This window comes from Equus quagga, chromosome 14, assembly GCF_021613505.1.
Source record: "Equus quagga isolate Etosha38 chromosome 14, UCLA_HA_Equagga_1.0, whole genome shotgun sequence".
NCBI lineage: Eukaryota > Metazoa > Chordata > Mammalia > Perissodactyla > Equidae > Equus > Equus quagga.
Genome location: NC_060280.1, coordinates 23,089,797 through 23,105,505, shown reverse-complemented (window position 1 = coordinate 23,105,505; position 15,709 = coordinate 23,089,797). Strand labels below are relative to the sequence as shown.

The window sequence follows — 15,709 nt, the reverse complement described above, 5'->3', positions numbered from 1 at the left end:
CTTGCCTTCTGTTAAGGTGCTACTGGGTGCCAGGAGTCAAGATGTGAGGGACAGGATTTGAAACTGACTTGAAACTCAAATCTATGTCTATCTGCTTGACCACACAGATCAGCTTCTTAAACATTATAGCACTTTCAACATTCTGAAATGTCATATTGAATCTTTTCAGAATTTCTTAACAAAAGAATACTTTTTCCTGCCTTTATATTATCCTGCACTGAACTCTGCTATTTGATATCTGTATGAATTTGGGTAGCTAATTTACCCTATGTAAATATCAGCTATTCAATAAGTATTTATTTTTTATTGTCAACTATATGTCCAGCACCAGATTAGTCACAAAGATAAACAGGTGAATAAAGTAGTTAAGGTCCCCGCCACCCTCAATGAGATTCCATTATAGTAGTTACATTAGGTAGTATTATCAGAACTTCCCATTGTTTATAAAATAAAACCAGTTTTCATAATATGGCCTACTCCAGACTACACATGAACTGGACTGTTAGCTTCATGAACATTAGATCCAAGTTGATTTTGTTCCCCATTAATGTGGTGTCTCACACAGTGTTTAGAATGTAGTAGGATCAACACATTCTTAGCTAATTAATTAAATCAAGATCATACATAATATGACTCCTTCCTACATCTCCAGTGTATTTAGAACCATTTTTCTGAGTGAGCAATTACTCCGGTCGTAAACATTGAATGTCTCTTGGGAGTTTAGGATGATGAAGTTAAAGCAAAACCATTCAGATTCATTGTGTGATTATTTTCTCCTTTATATCCTAGGTCCAACCATAGAGAAGGCAAATAGTTGGGTTCAACCCAGTGTGCCGTTTGTTCTCTATTTGACCACAAATCCATTTCCTCTTTATTTTTCCTGCTCTGTGCTGGGCGAGGCTGATCTCCATGGCCTGCTTTATCTGGGTTCCCTAACCTGACTCTCTGGCTTCCAGTTCAGGCAATAGGAGTCACCTGCAGGAGATAAAAATGTAGGAGGAGAGAGAGGCTGGGGTACTTATTCCTACCTCACCCTTCACCTTGATACAGTTATGACAATGGCTGTGTTTCTCTCTAGCTGGACATCCTAGTGGAAAGCCCCGTTTCCACAGCGCTAGAGCTCATCAGGTTGGAGTAATAGTGTTCCCTCCACTTACCATTTCAAGCCTGGGGTAATAGTAGCATCCTGCAGCTGAAAGCTCCTAGGTGCTTTGTTTGGTTCCCTTGACCCTGCCAACACATCTACAAATAGTTCCTTTTTAAGTTCCTTTCAGTTAAACCCTTTTCCTGTGCTGTTTCCAGCTTAGACCATGCATGATATAGTAATTGGTACCAGAAGAAGATACAAGAACAGACCCTCAAAATGGGATTCTAAGATGGCTCACTCACATGCTTCAGCATGTGGAAAACCTTCTTGCCAAGGCAAAATGGAATATTAGGAAGTGTATCATGGAGTGACATCTCAATAATACAAATTACCACCAATATGGTATAAGATGGAGGGCAGGTGGATGGCAAGGTGCTATGAGGAGAAAGACTATAAAGTGGCCTGTCTAGGTTAAAATCCCAGCACCATGGCTTACAAGCTGTGTTACTTAGGGCAAATCAGTTTACCTCTCTGGATCTCCATTTTCTTATTTAACATGAAGATAATAATAGTACACTTACCTCACAGGTTTCTTGTGAAGAATAAAAGAATCAACATATAAATAGCACTTAGAACAGTGCTGGGCTCATAGTAAGCAGTGTGTAGGTGATAGCTATTATCGATAACACTTTTATACATAAATTAATTACTTTACGTCCTTGTATTTTCTCTTTGGTAGAGACTCCTCACATGCTTCTCAGGCCTTCTTCCAAGATGGAACCAACTAAAAGTGTAAAGCTCAGTCTCTAATGCCTATTTACTCCATTTATACATATTTTTCTCATTATACTGTCATTACAATGAAGAGAGAGTCCAGGCTGGGTTTTCAGATACATTTGTTGGAGACAAAATACAAGCCTGGCCCCTGAGCTTGCTGAGAGTTCATTTATGTGGTGGTTAACTTTATGTGTCAACTTGACTGGGCTAAGAGATGCCCAGATAGCTGTCAAAACATTATATCTGGGTATTCTGTGAGGGTGTTTCTGGAAGTGATCAGGTGAAGAGCATTGATTTCTAGGATGGGAGATATGCCCTCCTAATCATAAACAGAAAATCACACAGACAATTATTAAAATGAAAAAAGGAGCACTCAGTGCAGAGGTATTCAGTTTGTAAATTCATCCTGTATCACAAATAATTATTGAGGGTGTTTGTTGCATTGTGGAATAAGTCAGGCAATTAGTATTGAGAAGTAAATGAAACATATAAGACACCTGTCTTCCTAGAGCCTACAGTTTAACATGAAAGATATATAATACAATTAATATCACAAAATTAAATTAAAATTGTAATCATGCTGATTAAAGATGTTGGATTGGAAACATGATTTACTTCCTTTCTCTCCCAAAGTTCCCATTTAATGGCTAAGTAAATAAGAAAATAAGATAATTTAATAACAGTCCCAGAATATGGGGAAGTGTACAAGGGTCAGTTAAAATTCTTTGAGAAATTTCTTGAATTCATAAGTCAGATTGGCTTGTACTTACAGAAAAGCCAGAATGAAGAAACCTTCAAACCAATGTAGGTATGTGTGTGTGGAGGGTAGGGATTATGAGTTAGAGAATGAGGAATTGAAGACATTAAAACTTGATGCAGAGATGGGAAATGTTCTTATTAAGAGATCCAGGAGTGATATCAGCATAATGGTGGAGTGAGTTGTTCCCTTAGTCTCTCCCCTCTAAGTTACAACTAAATGGACATTCATTAACCAAGAGAGGATTCTCTACAAAGCGCAATAGTAGGTCTGAGAGATCCACTCAGCCATATATCTGAAGAAGGGGGTACTGGATCCCCAGGAAGCAGTGGAAGGAGGTGAGTGGATCCCCCCCATCCCCAGTGGCAGTGATCTAGGTTGATGGTCCTCACACAGTAGCCAGCATGTGACTATAAGAGGAGGTAGGGGGCAAGCAGACCTGTGTGTGAACATTTTCACTTTCAGAGTTGCAGCCTGACCTGTAGGAGTGCCCACCATGCCCTGTGTTTCTAAACCCTGTCATTGCAGTGAATCCAGAAAGAAAGAATCGGAGTCAATTCCAAGATAGGTTTGGTTCTCCAAGTTAGAAATAGAGAAAAAGTATGGAAAACCAGCTCCACAGATCAGCAAAATGTACTCTATCTCTGGTTCCAGGCAAAAAGCTTCTCTACTTCAGCAAAAGAAGAGGGAATCCAGCTTACCTCTTCATTTTTCTATTCACAGCCTGAGAGGAATTCTACCTGTTAGCAAATCCCTGCACAGTGACATACAAGTCCTACAATCAGGGCATGGGAGCTGTGTCCTTCACGGCCTCTGAGGAAACTCCCATCAACTACCCAGACCAGTTAATTCTCATCTATGAACAGATAAATAAGAGTAAGAATCTATAGATGTTAGAGGAATACTAGCAAGAAAGGGAAAGACCAAGCTAAACAAGCAGAAAAGCTAATCCATTAGACAGGAGTGAATGGAGATTTAAAAAGGCACTTAAAAAATAAGTAATGTATTGTTAAATGCCCTTTTTGATGCATCTTTAAGATGGCAGAAAGGTACAGCAGAAAAGAAAAGAAAAGGTCAAAAAAAGGGCCATTGCTAAATTTAGCTAAATGGCTATACAGTTTAAATATTTAAATATTTTCATAATGTTGATAAACATTTAGCATCAGTTTATAGATGAAAATAGAGAAAGCACAAATAAACACCACTAGGAATAAAATAGGGGATATACTGCAGGCACAGTAGAAAATAAAATATAAGAAAAAGATATAAACGATTTTCTGATAGCAAATTTGAGAGAGAGCAAAATAAAAACATTTTAAACAAACAGAAATGGCAAACATTTCCAAAGAAAATTCTAAAAGATATACTTCAAGCACAAGATATATCCCACTTGGAAGATCTGAGATGAAAAACATGTACTTTTTAAGCTATAGGTCAGTCTGCTGCAACAAAGTTTTCCAAAAATATATAGGCCTAAACCAAATATGTTTATTTCTGACTCAGGTTAAGTCAGAATTGGAGACCCAGAGTATATCAGGAACAAAGGCTCTTCTAAAGTGCCGCTCTGCTATCTTCACCACACGTCTCCTATGATCAAAGGAAGCTGTTTCAGATCCCACCATCATATCCACATTCCAAGTATCAGCAATGGTATAAATAGAAGGAGAGAGAAGACTACTTCCTTTTATAACCTACCCAAATTAAGTACTTCTAGGGTCAAGAGAGTTGTTTTCCAATGGACATGATAGACCATAGCCTGGGCTTCTCCTGGACAACTTAACAGAGTTTAATTCCTAGAGCTAGAACCAAGGTGATGAGAATGTATAATTCCTCCTGCAATAAGAACAACTCATACCACACCTCCCTAATTGACCCACATAAGACAACGAAATTAAAGACCTAATTCACAGTCTGTGCAACAAAACTATTTACTCGGAGTAAAATTTACAAAGAAAGGAGAAACTGGAAAAACCAACCATCCACTCCACCCCTTCTACCACTATGGAATCCCAAGACAGGATATTCTCATCACCTGAGCATCTTACCTCAAGGTAACAATGACTTCACTTCTTCCAGGACTAAACAAAAGTTATTACTTTTTAGGAATACAACACAGTTAAGCCAGATCTTACAGCAACATCCAACAAACAGGGTGCGATACACCAACTGTGACAATCTTCTTGTAAGTTTTACCCAGTTCCTGTTAGTAAATGGGTGATCTAATTAACATCAATACATATCCACATTTCATAAACAGAAACTCATTTTTAAGTGCATTGTTGCTTTTGCATTTATTGCCAAAGCTATGTTTACCAACACCAGACTCTAGCACATTTTATGTTTTAGATTCTGATGATTATTAAGTTAATACTTACAAAATTTATATGTATTCAATACTTGGTCTTATTTTCTCTTTATTCAAAGCAAAAATATAAATAAATTAAAGTACAATAAATTAAATACACAGCTTTTTTAAAAAAAATATCCACCATATACATATGTTTCTTCTTTTAAAGAAGGGGTCAGGCCATATCATTCATAGATGTTATTACAGTATCTGCCTCACTTAAGTTTGTTTTGTAAGTTAGTAAGACCCATATTGCAATGAAAGTGTTTTCTCACATTGTGGACTTCTCAAAGACTTTAAGGAACACTCCTTTGCTACACAGGAGCCGAGTGACCCACAGCTCACAGCGCTAACTGAGAGAGTCTGAAAATACTCTAAAACTAAAACCAGGCAAAGACTGGGAATTCCCATTTCAATTTCAGATGATGTTCCATGGTCAGTCATTGGGTAAAGACAGAAAAATTGCATATCCGGAGCTATTATCTATTTTCCTATTCCCAAGTCCTTTCCTTCACAAGGAGTAGAGAAATGTTGGCATAAGGAGCAAAAGAAAGGACGGGGAAAATATTTGCAAATCCAGCTACCTGCTTCAGGTACATCTGAAGCAGCTATGGAGCCAAGTACCCATGGGTGTTCTTTGCCATGAGACTAGTAGGACTAGAGGGACTTCTGTTTATGGAATGACCTTCGTCCATATACTCTAGACCAGCCATGGGCTCCTGGCAGTGTCTTTGACAGGAGCCTCTGAAGAAAATAATTGGTATATGTTCAGATCCATCCTTTTGTGTAGAATACCCTGAGTACTCGCTGGCGGATCTGCTGAGTCTTCACTCCATAGACAAGAGGATTGAGTGCAGGTGGCACAAGGAGGTAGAGTGTGGCCAGAAGAACATGGACATGATGGGGTACATGGTGGCCAAAGCGGTGAGTAAGGAAGGAGAATATTCCAGGAACATAGAAGACCAGGATGACACAAATATGAGACCCACAAGTGCTAAACGCTTTAAGTCGGGCCTCACCACCTGGTACATTCAGCACTGTCTGGAGGATGAGGGCATAGGAAATACCAATGACCAGGACATCTAGCCCAATCACAAGCAGTGCCACTGCTAACCCATATGCTCGGTTCACTGTGGTTTCTGAGCAAGCAAGTTTTACCACAGCCATATGTTCGCAATAGGCGTGGCCTATGACAGTGGTCTGGCAGAAGACAAGTCTCCGCAACAGGATAGGGAAAGGGAGGAGGAGGAGGAATCCCCTCACCAGCACTGCCATGCCAATGCGCCCTATGAGCCCTGGATGCAGGATGGTGGAATGGTGCAGAGGGTGACATATGGCTACATAGCGATCCAGAGCCATGGCCACAAGTACACCTGACTCCATGGAAGAGAACGCATGGATGAAGAACATCTGGATCAGACAGACAGTGTACCCAATCTCATGGGCATGAGCCAGGAATACTGCAAGTGTTTTGGGTGCAGTGGAGGAGGCCAGGACCAGGTCAATGCCAGATAACATGGCCAGGAAGAGGTACATAGGGTGGTGCAAGGATGAGTCAGTCCAGATGATGAAGATAATGGTAACATTACCCACTAGAGCGAGGAAGTAAAGGACACACAGTGGCAATGCTATCCAGTGCTGGCTTTCTTCCAAACCTGGGATGCCAATCAGGAAAAAAGAAGGCTGGAGTAGCCTCCTGCTGGAATTACTAAGGGCCATCATCAATGGCTCAGAGAGGGAAGAGGGAAAAGAAACCAAAAGCATGATTGCTCCATTCCTGATGTATTATCACATTGCCCAGATCTGGCTACTATCTTCATGAGAAGAAGAAAGAGGCTTAAACTGCAACACAAGGAAATAAAGTTAAATACAAGGAAGAAAATCTCCTTTTCTTGAGATAATTTTTTAAAAGTGAGACATTCAGATGTCTGAATTAGAATTAGTCTGGTTTCATTTAGAGACAAGTAAGCAGATGCTCCTTTTAGAGAACTTTTTAAACTCTACCATTCAATTATTTATAATTTGGAATGTCAGTTTGAAAGCATTCTCTTTATTACCTCTTGGCATTACTGAATACTGTAAATCAATCTGTTGTTCTTTAAATGAGTGTCCCTCAGTTTCCAGGATACAGAACTGTACAGTTGTTCCTCCTAGTTTCCCCATCCCACCACCTTCTCTATCTACCTACCATTACATATTGTTGATTCCAGGGTTCTATCCTCTCCTCTCTTTTATATTCTGTATATTACCTCTGATTAGATTCATCCATTTGCATGGTTTTAACTATTTATATAGTTTAATTTCTTCCAAATCTATGTATCTAAGTCAAATATCTTTCTGGAACACAAATTCATCTTTCCATTTGCTTCCTAAATACCTATACTTTGCACTCAACATATTGAAGACTGAATTAACTCACCTCTCCTTCCCTAATCTGCTGCACCTCCTTTTTGTCCATATTTTTATGAATTATATCACTATCTACCTATCCAACCCAATGTAGAAACTTGGAAACTATCTTTACTCATTCTTCTCTCTCATCCCTTTTACCTATTCACTAGTTGCTGTTGTTTGTATTTTTAACCTCTTTTATATTCACTCCTTTTTCTCAACCCCAATATGACTGCCTAATTCACACTCCCAACTTCTCTCACCTGCATTGTTTCCTCAACTCTCTCTGCCTTTGCAATTAATCCTTTTCAACCCACTCCCCACTCTGAAGTCAGAGGGTTCTAAAAAGCATCTTAGAAGGTCTCATTGACTGTGTTAGGACACTTTCTTTTATGACCTTTCTTTGCTCATCCACAATTTCCTGCTTTATCTATATTATAGGAACTCTTTCAGTGTCTTAGTGGTTTGTTTCAAGAAAAGGATCATATCTCACTAAATTCTATAACTACAAACTAGCTGGTAGAGGCTTCACAGTATAGTGGAGTAAACACAAGCTCTGAATACAGACATACGAGGTTTTAAATTCTGTCTTTCATCTTCTATAAATGACTTTGGCAGGATACTTAAACTCTCTGAATCAAGATATCTCACTGGATGGTAGAACAAATGATATAAATCTTACATATTTATTACAAATAATACTAAATTAAGGTCTTGATATGTAGGTATTCTATAACTATACATGACTCATACTTGGTTCTTTAATCTTACCCTGAAAGGCAGGTCCATTCTTCGTACTTACCCAAGGCAGAGCTGGTGACTGTGAACAAGGCACTGGGCTGGTGAGATATTATTACGAATTGGCAGGTCCCAGAGGACACACAGACAATCTGGACAGATCCAAAGTTAGCCTCTAGATTGGCTGAAGGCACACAAAGCTAAGTCTACTGCCCCAGGGATAGCTGGTTGGGCAGAGAGGTAGAACAGGGAATGGCACCTGCCCCTGACCAGGTGGCCCGTTTCTTTCCAGTGTTGGTCATCATCCCTAAGCCTGTACATCCTGATGGCTGTGCTAGGAAACCTCATGCTCAGTGAGCTAGGAAAACTCACATGGCTCTGTAAGCTCAGACTTCTTGTTCTCACAGAACAAATGCAGACTCAATAAATTCTTTAGTGGATTCTGTGGCTCAATATGCTCTATCCTCCATCTGCTGAGTGTTGACTGCTCAAAGCTCATAACTGAGTCACTCTCCTTTGGACAAAGAGAGATGACTCACCAAAGGCTATTTTTCCTTCCTGAGTATAGTTCTCACCCAATGACTGGTGTATGTAAGAATACAAAGACTTGACCTTCTCTCTTCAGTTTGAACCATCACTGAAAGGCCATCCTCTCAAGAGCCTCTCCTGGAATTAGCTCAGGCATCTGGGGCAATTGGATCACAGTTTAACTTCTTCCTCTACTCCATGCTGCTTGTATAATTCCTTGACAGGTGCCATTTCCAAGTACACTTCACAATAAGCTTCCTGAATATAAATCTCTGCCTGAGAGTCTGTTTCTGGAGAACTTAACCTAAGACAAATGCCACCCATCACAGGTGAATTGAACCCTCTGCTTCTCTTCTGGGGGATTGTGACAGATCCATGGACATCAATTCCCCCACCATGGCAAATATGTGATGAATATAGATTCTCAGATAGCCCATCCCAGCAAGTTCCCAATGAGATAAGCTAAGACCTCCAATATCATATCTCCCCCATCACCAAGCAGACTTTTTCCTTTGTCCTTTGTCTGATAGAGCAACTATCAGTCCACTCAATGACCATGTTCCCCTTTGGAACAACGTTTCAATTGCAGTCTTTTCATTTCTCCAATCAACAAGTATTTCATGTATGGCTCATGGGAAGGCTCATTTATTCATTCATTCAATAGATATTAAATATCAATCAAGTCCAAGTACTCTACTAGATGTCAGACAAAACAATATAATAAAATGGCTCTTGTCATCACAGATCATGATATGATATATATTAATTAGATGATCACAGAAATAACTAACAATGAAATTTCTCTAAATTAAAACTACAGTGTTATAAAGCATAAAATATTTCATAAAGCATATAATAAGAAAACCTTATCAGTCTAGGGAGGTTGGCAAACCCCTTCCTGATTCAAATTAGTGACCAGAAAAATGGGTTAAAAGTGAAGGGAACTGTGAGGGTAGGCTGAGGACACAAAATCCCTGATGCAGGAGGGAAGGGAAATTGATATTGTCAAGGACCTGAAAGAATCAAGAAATTTGGGAATGTAGTTCTCAGGAACTGAGCCTGGTGTGGAAGCAGAAACTGTAGCATGCACATTAAGTCATGTTAAAGGGTGATGAAAAATCATGAAGATGTTAAGCAGAAGATTTACAGATGATCAGAATCTTATTGTCTAATATCACACTAGGAGTATGGATAGGAAGGAGTGAAGCATAGATGCTGGGAAATCTGTTGGAAACAAATGCAGTGGTCTCAAGAGAGGTTCAAGAATATGCCATGGGAATGGGTAAATGAGGCAAGGGTCTTTTGGGGAAAAGAAATCAAAAACATGAAGACCCAGAGTGTTCAATGGGTCCTTCACATGAATACTGAAGTCTCCCACCAAGACTATGGCCCACCAAAAAATAGAGAAGATATTAATCAAGTCATCATTTGGAATGCAACCAGGTTAAATATCAGTAACTTGGAGTGGTAGAGAATGATATGCATGAATGACATGAACCTCAAAAGCACCAGTCTGTGTTTGTTTGTTTGCTAGACTTTTTTTACAGGAAAGAATTGAAAATTGCATTTAGGAACAAGAACAGTGAACTCACTGCCAAAACAGGGGTAGAAGTATGAGAAAATGAATGGTCCCCACTTAGGAGAAAGTATGACATTTTCTTCATAAAAAGTTTGGAATAATGAGAGCACCAGCTTCCTGCACATTTTGTAGACATTAAACGAGAGAGTTTATGTGCAAAGGTTTTTTCTCAATGGCTCAAGTTACCACAGAGTAAGAGCTGAACAGGAACTGTTCATACTATCAAGATTTTACACTAATACAACATACTCAGACTAAGAGGGTTCAAAGCTTAGCCAAAGCACTTAAAGACCTCTAAGCCTATTGGTGGTAATCATCACTCAATCCTCCAACCACCAAGGAAACTTCCTCTGCAACCCTGCGGTTGCTCACCCTCTCCTGCAGACTTTTCTTCCATTCTCACCCATGAAGCAAAGACAAAAGTCAGGGAGGGGTGTCTTCACTTTTTTCCCCTTTATTTCATCAGCTATCTTCATACTAATAATATTGAAGATTAATATTTAACAGAGGAAAAATGAGGTAATAAAGTATGGCATAGAGCAGAAGGCACTTAGGAAAGAGATTGAGGCAGACTCCCCCTAGCAACCATAAATTTAGCCTTGACCCTCCACCTACTCACCCAACAACCCAGGCCCAGTCTTCCAAACCCTGGTCATCTACAGTATCTCTTTAACCTGACCCAACCCATGTCCCATTCCTGCCCATTGCCTCTCATTAAGAATTATTCCTTTATGACTTGGAATCAATCTCTACCACAGCACTGTCACATTTCATCATAATTTCTATATTTTCAAGTTCATTTCATCATCACACTGAGAGCCTGGTAAATACTCAGGATAAGGAAGAAAATCATGAAGAAAAGGAGAGCAAACAAAGAAAAGATGGAAGACAAATGCTGATTTTCTGATTGCTCTTTGCTTACATACAGCAGTAAGTCTGCCTTATAAGAGTAATCACATCTTCTAGTGTGTCTGCACAGTGTCCAAAATACTCAGCTGAAATTACATTTGAAAAGACAGTGTTAAGGTGGTGGTAGTCATGATGATGACAGTAAAGACAATAGTGTGAATAATAATTGTGATTGCAATGGTAATTTTGTGACAACTAATCTCATTTCTTCAATAAAAATTTATTGAGTGCTGAATGTGTTACACTTTGGAGATTTATGTATTTATCTAAAACACACATATGTCAATGTGACCAATGAGCAAATATGCTAGCAGTGACACAGTCCATTAAAATAATGTTTTATTTATTGAGCAAACGTTTATTGAGAGCCTATCATGTGCATGTACTATGCTAAGAATACAATTCACCACTTAGTAGGGATGGGAGCAGAGATTATTCAACCAATTGTTATATATATAGTTATAAATTATGATGGACAATGAAATAAATATACGCGGAGTTCTGAGTTCAGAAACAAGTGACCTGATCTAGTTAGAAGAATCTTCTTCAAAGAGGTGAGGTTTGAACTGAAGTTCAAGATGATTAGGAATGTTGAGTATAAAGACAGGGAGATGCATTCCATTAGGAAGAGCCCAGACTACCCACAGCTGGAGGAAGGATGGACACTTGAGGAACTAAAGAAGGGTATTTATGTATATTAGAAATATGTAACACTCAGTCAACATTACACATATTGTAAGGGTATGTAAATACTTAACATACAACAAACACATTAAAGTGAGTGCCAATGGTACGAACTGGAAGAGAATGGGCAAGAGAGTTAGGAATGAAGACAGAAAATAAACAAACAAAACAAGAATTAGAATGATAATTATTATGTGCAATAAATTTTAACTCAAGTCTTTGCACTTGAGACTAAAAATGAAGAAATAAAAGAAGAATTAGCATTACTTTCAGAGGTTACAAGTACATAACACTATGGGCATCATAGAGAGTCATCCACCTCAAAAACAGGCTGAAAAATACATGGAATAAAGAAATCAAGCTTCCCTGCAATTTTGGAGTCAGATGGAACATGAATATTTTAGAGTTTCTCTCATAAACTTGAAACTCTAAAGTATCACTGTAGTTTGCTACCTTTGTTTCTGTGATGACAAAGTTTTTCTGATAGAGGGGCCTATCTGCTCCCACAGACTTTCTGTATCAGGGTCATGGTGGTGGGAAGTGGTGCATGTTTTCATGTGTTTAAAATATGCACCCAGTTCATCTCTTCCTGCACTCCTCAGTCACCTGATCAAGGTCTGTCAAGGTCCTAATTGTTTCTTAATTACCTGATGCATTTATCTTGTCAACACATGTAAATCATAAACTTTTAGAAGAAAAAGGATTCAAAAAAATTACTTTCTAATTGATCAGTTGTGATACCCCAGCACGTCTCAGTTTTCCATCCCAATATCTAAACACTATACGCCTCAGAAGAGATTTACCAACTTCCAGGTGCTTCCTGGATAACTTCATTTGCTTTCTCTTCACTGTCCCCACTAGGTAAATGACCTGGGCTGTGGGGCTCCTACCTCACAGGGGAGGGTCACCCTGGCCCCTGAGGTCTAGCCGATGAGAACTATACTCAGGTAGGATGGATCTGCTTGGGGCTTAGAATTTTAAACAGTCACTCCCGGATCTGCTTTGTCTTAATCCCATAGACAATGGGGTCCAGTGCTGGGGGAAAGAGCAAGTAGAGATTGGCAAGGATGACCTTGGCAGCAGAGGCTGTGTGTGGGCCAAAGCGCTGCATGGCTACAGAAAGAAAGCCTGGTCCATAGAAGAAGAGGATGACACAGATATGAGCCATGCAGGTGCTGCCTGCTTTAGCACGTGCCTCAGGTGAAAGGAAATGAATCATAGTCCTCACAATCTGCCCATAGGAGTAAGCAATAAAGGACACATCCCCTACACCAAGAAAGATTGCCACAGCAAAGGCATAGAGGTTATCCATGGTGGTGGCCCCACAGACCAGTTTCACCACTGCCATATGCTCACAGTAGGTATAGGCAATCATGTGGGAGCCACAGTAGGGCAGCTGATGGGCCAGGCTTGGAAAGGAGATGGTCAACCCGACACCTCGCAGCACCACCAGGCCTCCAATCTTGGCAACAACAACGGGAGTAAGAATGATTCCATAACGCAGTGGGTTACAAATGGCCACAAAGCGGTCCAGGGCCATGGCCACCAGCACTCCTGACTCCATGGCTGAGAATGCATGGATGAAGAGCATCTGGAAAAGAAAAGAGTGGGAGCTGTTGGCTGTGATGCCAAACCAGAAAATGGCCAGCATCTTGGGCAGAGTGGAGAGGGAGAGAACCAAGTCAACAAAGGAGAGCATGGCAAGAAAAAAAAACATAGGCTGGTGAAGGCTTTGTTCTGTCCAGATGAGAAAAAGCAGGACACTATTCCCAGTCACTGCCAGGATGAACATGAAGCAAAAAGGAAGTGAAATCCAAATGTGGGCAGCACTCAGTCCTGGGATGCCAGTCAAGAAGAAAATATGTGGGAAGAGTTGTGAATTATTGGAAAGAATCATGGTGATCATTTCATTTAGAAGAGTGAAGTGTCACGGCAAAGAAAGGGAGGCAAGTTACATTCAATGATGTGGAGGTTGGGAGCTCAGGATATATGGTCTCACTGACACACCATATCCGTCACATTTCCCCCATAGTTCTCAGAAAACAGTCAGAAATAATTTTCAGTTTAGTCAATATTTCTGCAAGATCTTCAAACACAGAAGACACCAGTCAGCTTGGTCCATGGGAAATGCACTGGGCAAGATCAGAAACCAGGTCCCAGAATTAGACATCCTACTATACCTGTGACCTAGAGCAATTCACATAACCAGATTTAAATAGATGCCCAGGAACTGCTGTTAAATAAAAATCCTTCGCATCATGCTCATATACCCAAGTTCTAAATCCTGGTGCTTGATTTAATCATCATTGGCCTCACATGCTTCCCTAGTCTTATACCACTAACAGACATCTGAAACTACCAAAAATCCTAAAATCTGGACAATCTCTTAATTTAGAGAGATTTTCCAAACTTCAGTAGACTCCTCTAAACTTCGGTTGACTGCCAGGTTACAGAATAAATGGTCTGTGATGACTCAATATTGATCAGGTTCTTCCTTGGATTATTCAAAAGCATATCTTGTTTCTCTCCCAGATATCTTAATGGAGATCTGACTTCACCGCCTCCTGTATCTCCCTCTCCTTCAAGGTGGTGTTGTACAGGGGTAGACACAAAGTTCAGAGCTGTGATAACCTGGAGTAAACAGAAGTTCAGGATAATAACATTCATTTGAAAGCCAAAGAATTCTATATCAGAGCCACATAACTGAGAACAGGAGAGAATATGGGCAAATATTCCCTCCAATTCCATTTTTTTTTTTTTTTGGAGGAAGATTAGCCCTCAGCTAACTACTGCCAGTCCTCCTCTTTTTGCTGAGGAAGCCTGGCTCTGAGCTAACATCCGTGCCCTTCTTCCTCTAGTTTATACGTGGGACGCCTACCACAGCATGGCTGCCAAGCAGTGCCATGTCCCCACCCCGGATCCGAACCAGCGAACCCCGGGCCGCCGAGAAGCGGAACGTGCGAACTTAACCGCTGCGCCACCGGGCCGGCCCCCCTCCAATTCCATTTTTCATGTAATCCCATGAAGTATACAAAATTATACAGATTCCCCAACATGTACTATACCCAAACTATCATTTTGTAGGCTAGAAAACTAAGGTCTAGAAAGAAGTAAATGGTCCAGGTCCCAGATCTATTTAGTGACAGAATCAGGCAAGAGCTCACATCCACTGAGCCCTGTGCTAGGAAGCCATCACTCTGTCTCTGTGTTAGCAGTGACTGCTGCAGGGCCAAGGAAGAACATCCAGGGCCCTGTGGCCGAGGGTGGGCAGGAGAGGAATCAAATAGCAGGGCAGATAAAGAATGATTTAGGGATTACTTGTCTCCCCAACACCCCGCAATGCCTATAGTACCACAATCATCTCATGTGAAAAAAACATAAGGACACACAGAGACCTGGGCTTAGGGTCTGTAAGGGCTTTGGAGCATAAGAGAAGTGATATGCATTCCAGGTAGAAAAAAAGCACCTGGACTGATCTCACAGTTTCAACAACAGCAAGGAGAGACCTCTAAGCATGAGGAAAAGGAGCAGAAGTTGGCCCAGGAAGATAGTCCAAGAAAGAAGCACAGCTTTAAAATGACTTTCTTGGCCATTTTACTTTTCTGGCTAAGAGAAATGATGTAATTATTGCTTATATCTTCAACCACAGAGGCAAAGGAGACTACATAATGACAGCAAAAGGCATGAGGGCTGGGAGGATGGGAAATTTGAGTGCACCTATAGTTCTGGTGTCATGGAACAAACTCTGGATCAGAAGTCAATATCCTGATTCAAGGTAATATTTCCATATGTCAGCTGTGTGACTTTAAGCAAAGCATCTAACCATTTTCAAGCCTTTGTTTTCTCACGTGTGAAATGACTATATCCAAACTTACCTCACAGGATCTTTGTGAGAAACCAATGAGATATAAT

The 15,709-nt window shown here is 40.3% G+C and overlaps 3 protein-coding genes across 3 annotated transcripts in view; all 3 read right to left on the bottom strand.

The window, feature by feature from the left end:
• The window catches only part of LOC124252247 (olfactory receptor 56A4-like), a 128,588-nt gene extending 120,388 nt beyond the window's left edge, over positions 1-8,200 (bottom strand). The window contains exon 1 of the mRNA XM_046685536.1: positions 8,162-8,200. The gene's annotated coding sequence lies outside the window, so the exon portion shown is untranslated. The remainder of the gene's footprint in view (positions 1-8,161) is intronic.
• LOC124251822 (olfactory receptor 52L1-like) lies at positions 5,737-6,732 on the bottom strand. Its single transcript, XM_046684720.1, has one exon. It carries the CDS (start codon positions 6,730-6,732, stop codon positions 5,737-5,739), a length of 996 nt encoding a protein of 331 aa, XP_046540676.1.
• A 4,582-nt stretch (positions 8,201-12,782) lies between the features above and the next one.
• Positions 12,783-13,703, bottom strand: LOC124252009 (olfactory receptor 52K1-like). Its single transcript, XM_046685069.1, has one exon. The coding sequence runs from the start codon at positions 13,701-13,703 to the stop codon at positions 12,783-12,785; it is 921 nt and encodes a 306-aa protein (XP_046541025.1).
• Positions 13,704-15,709: the final 2,006 nt, after the last annotated feature.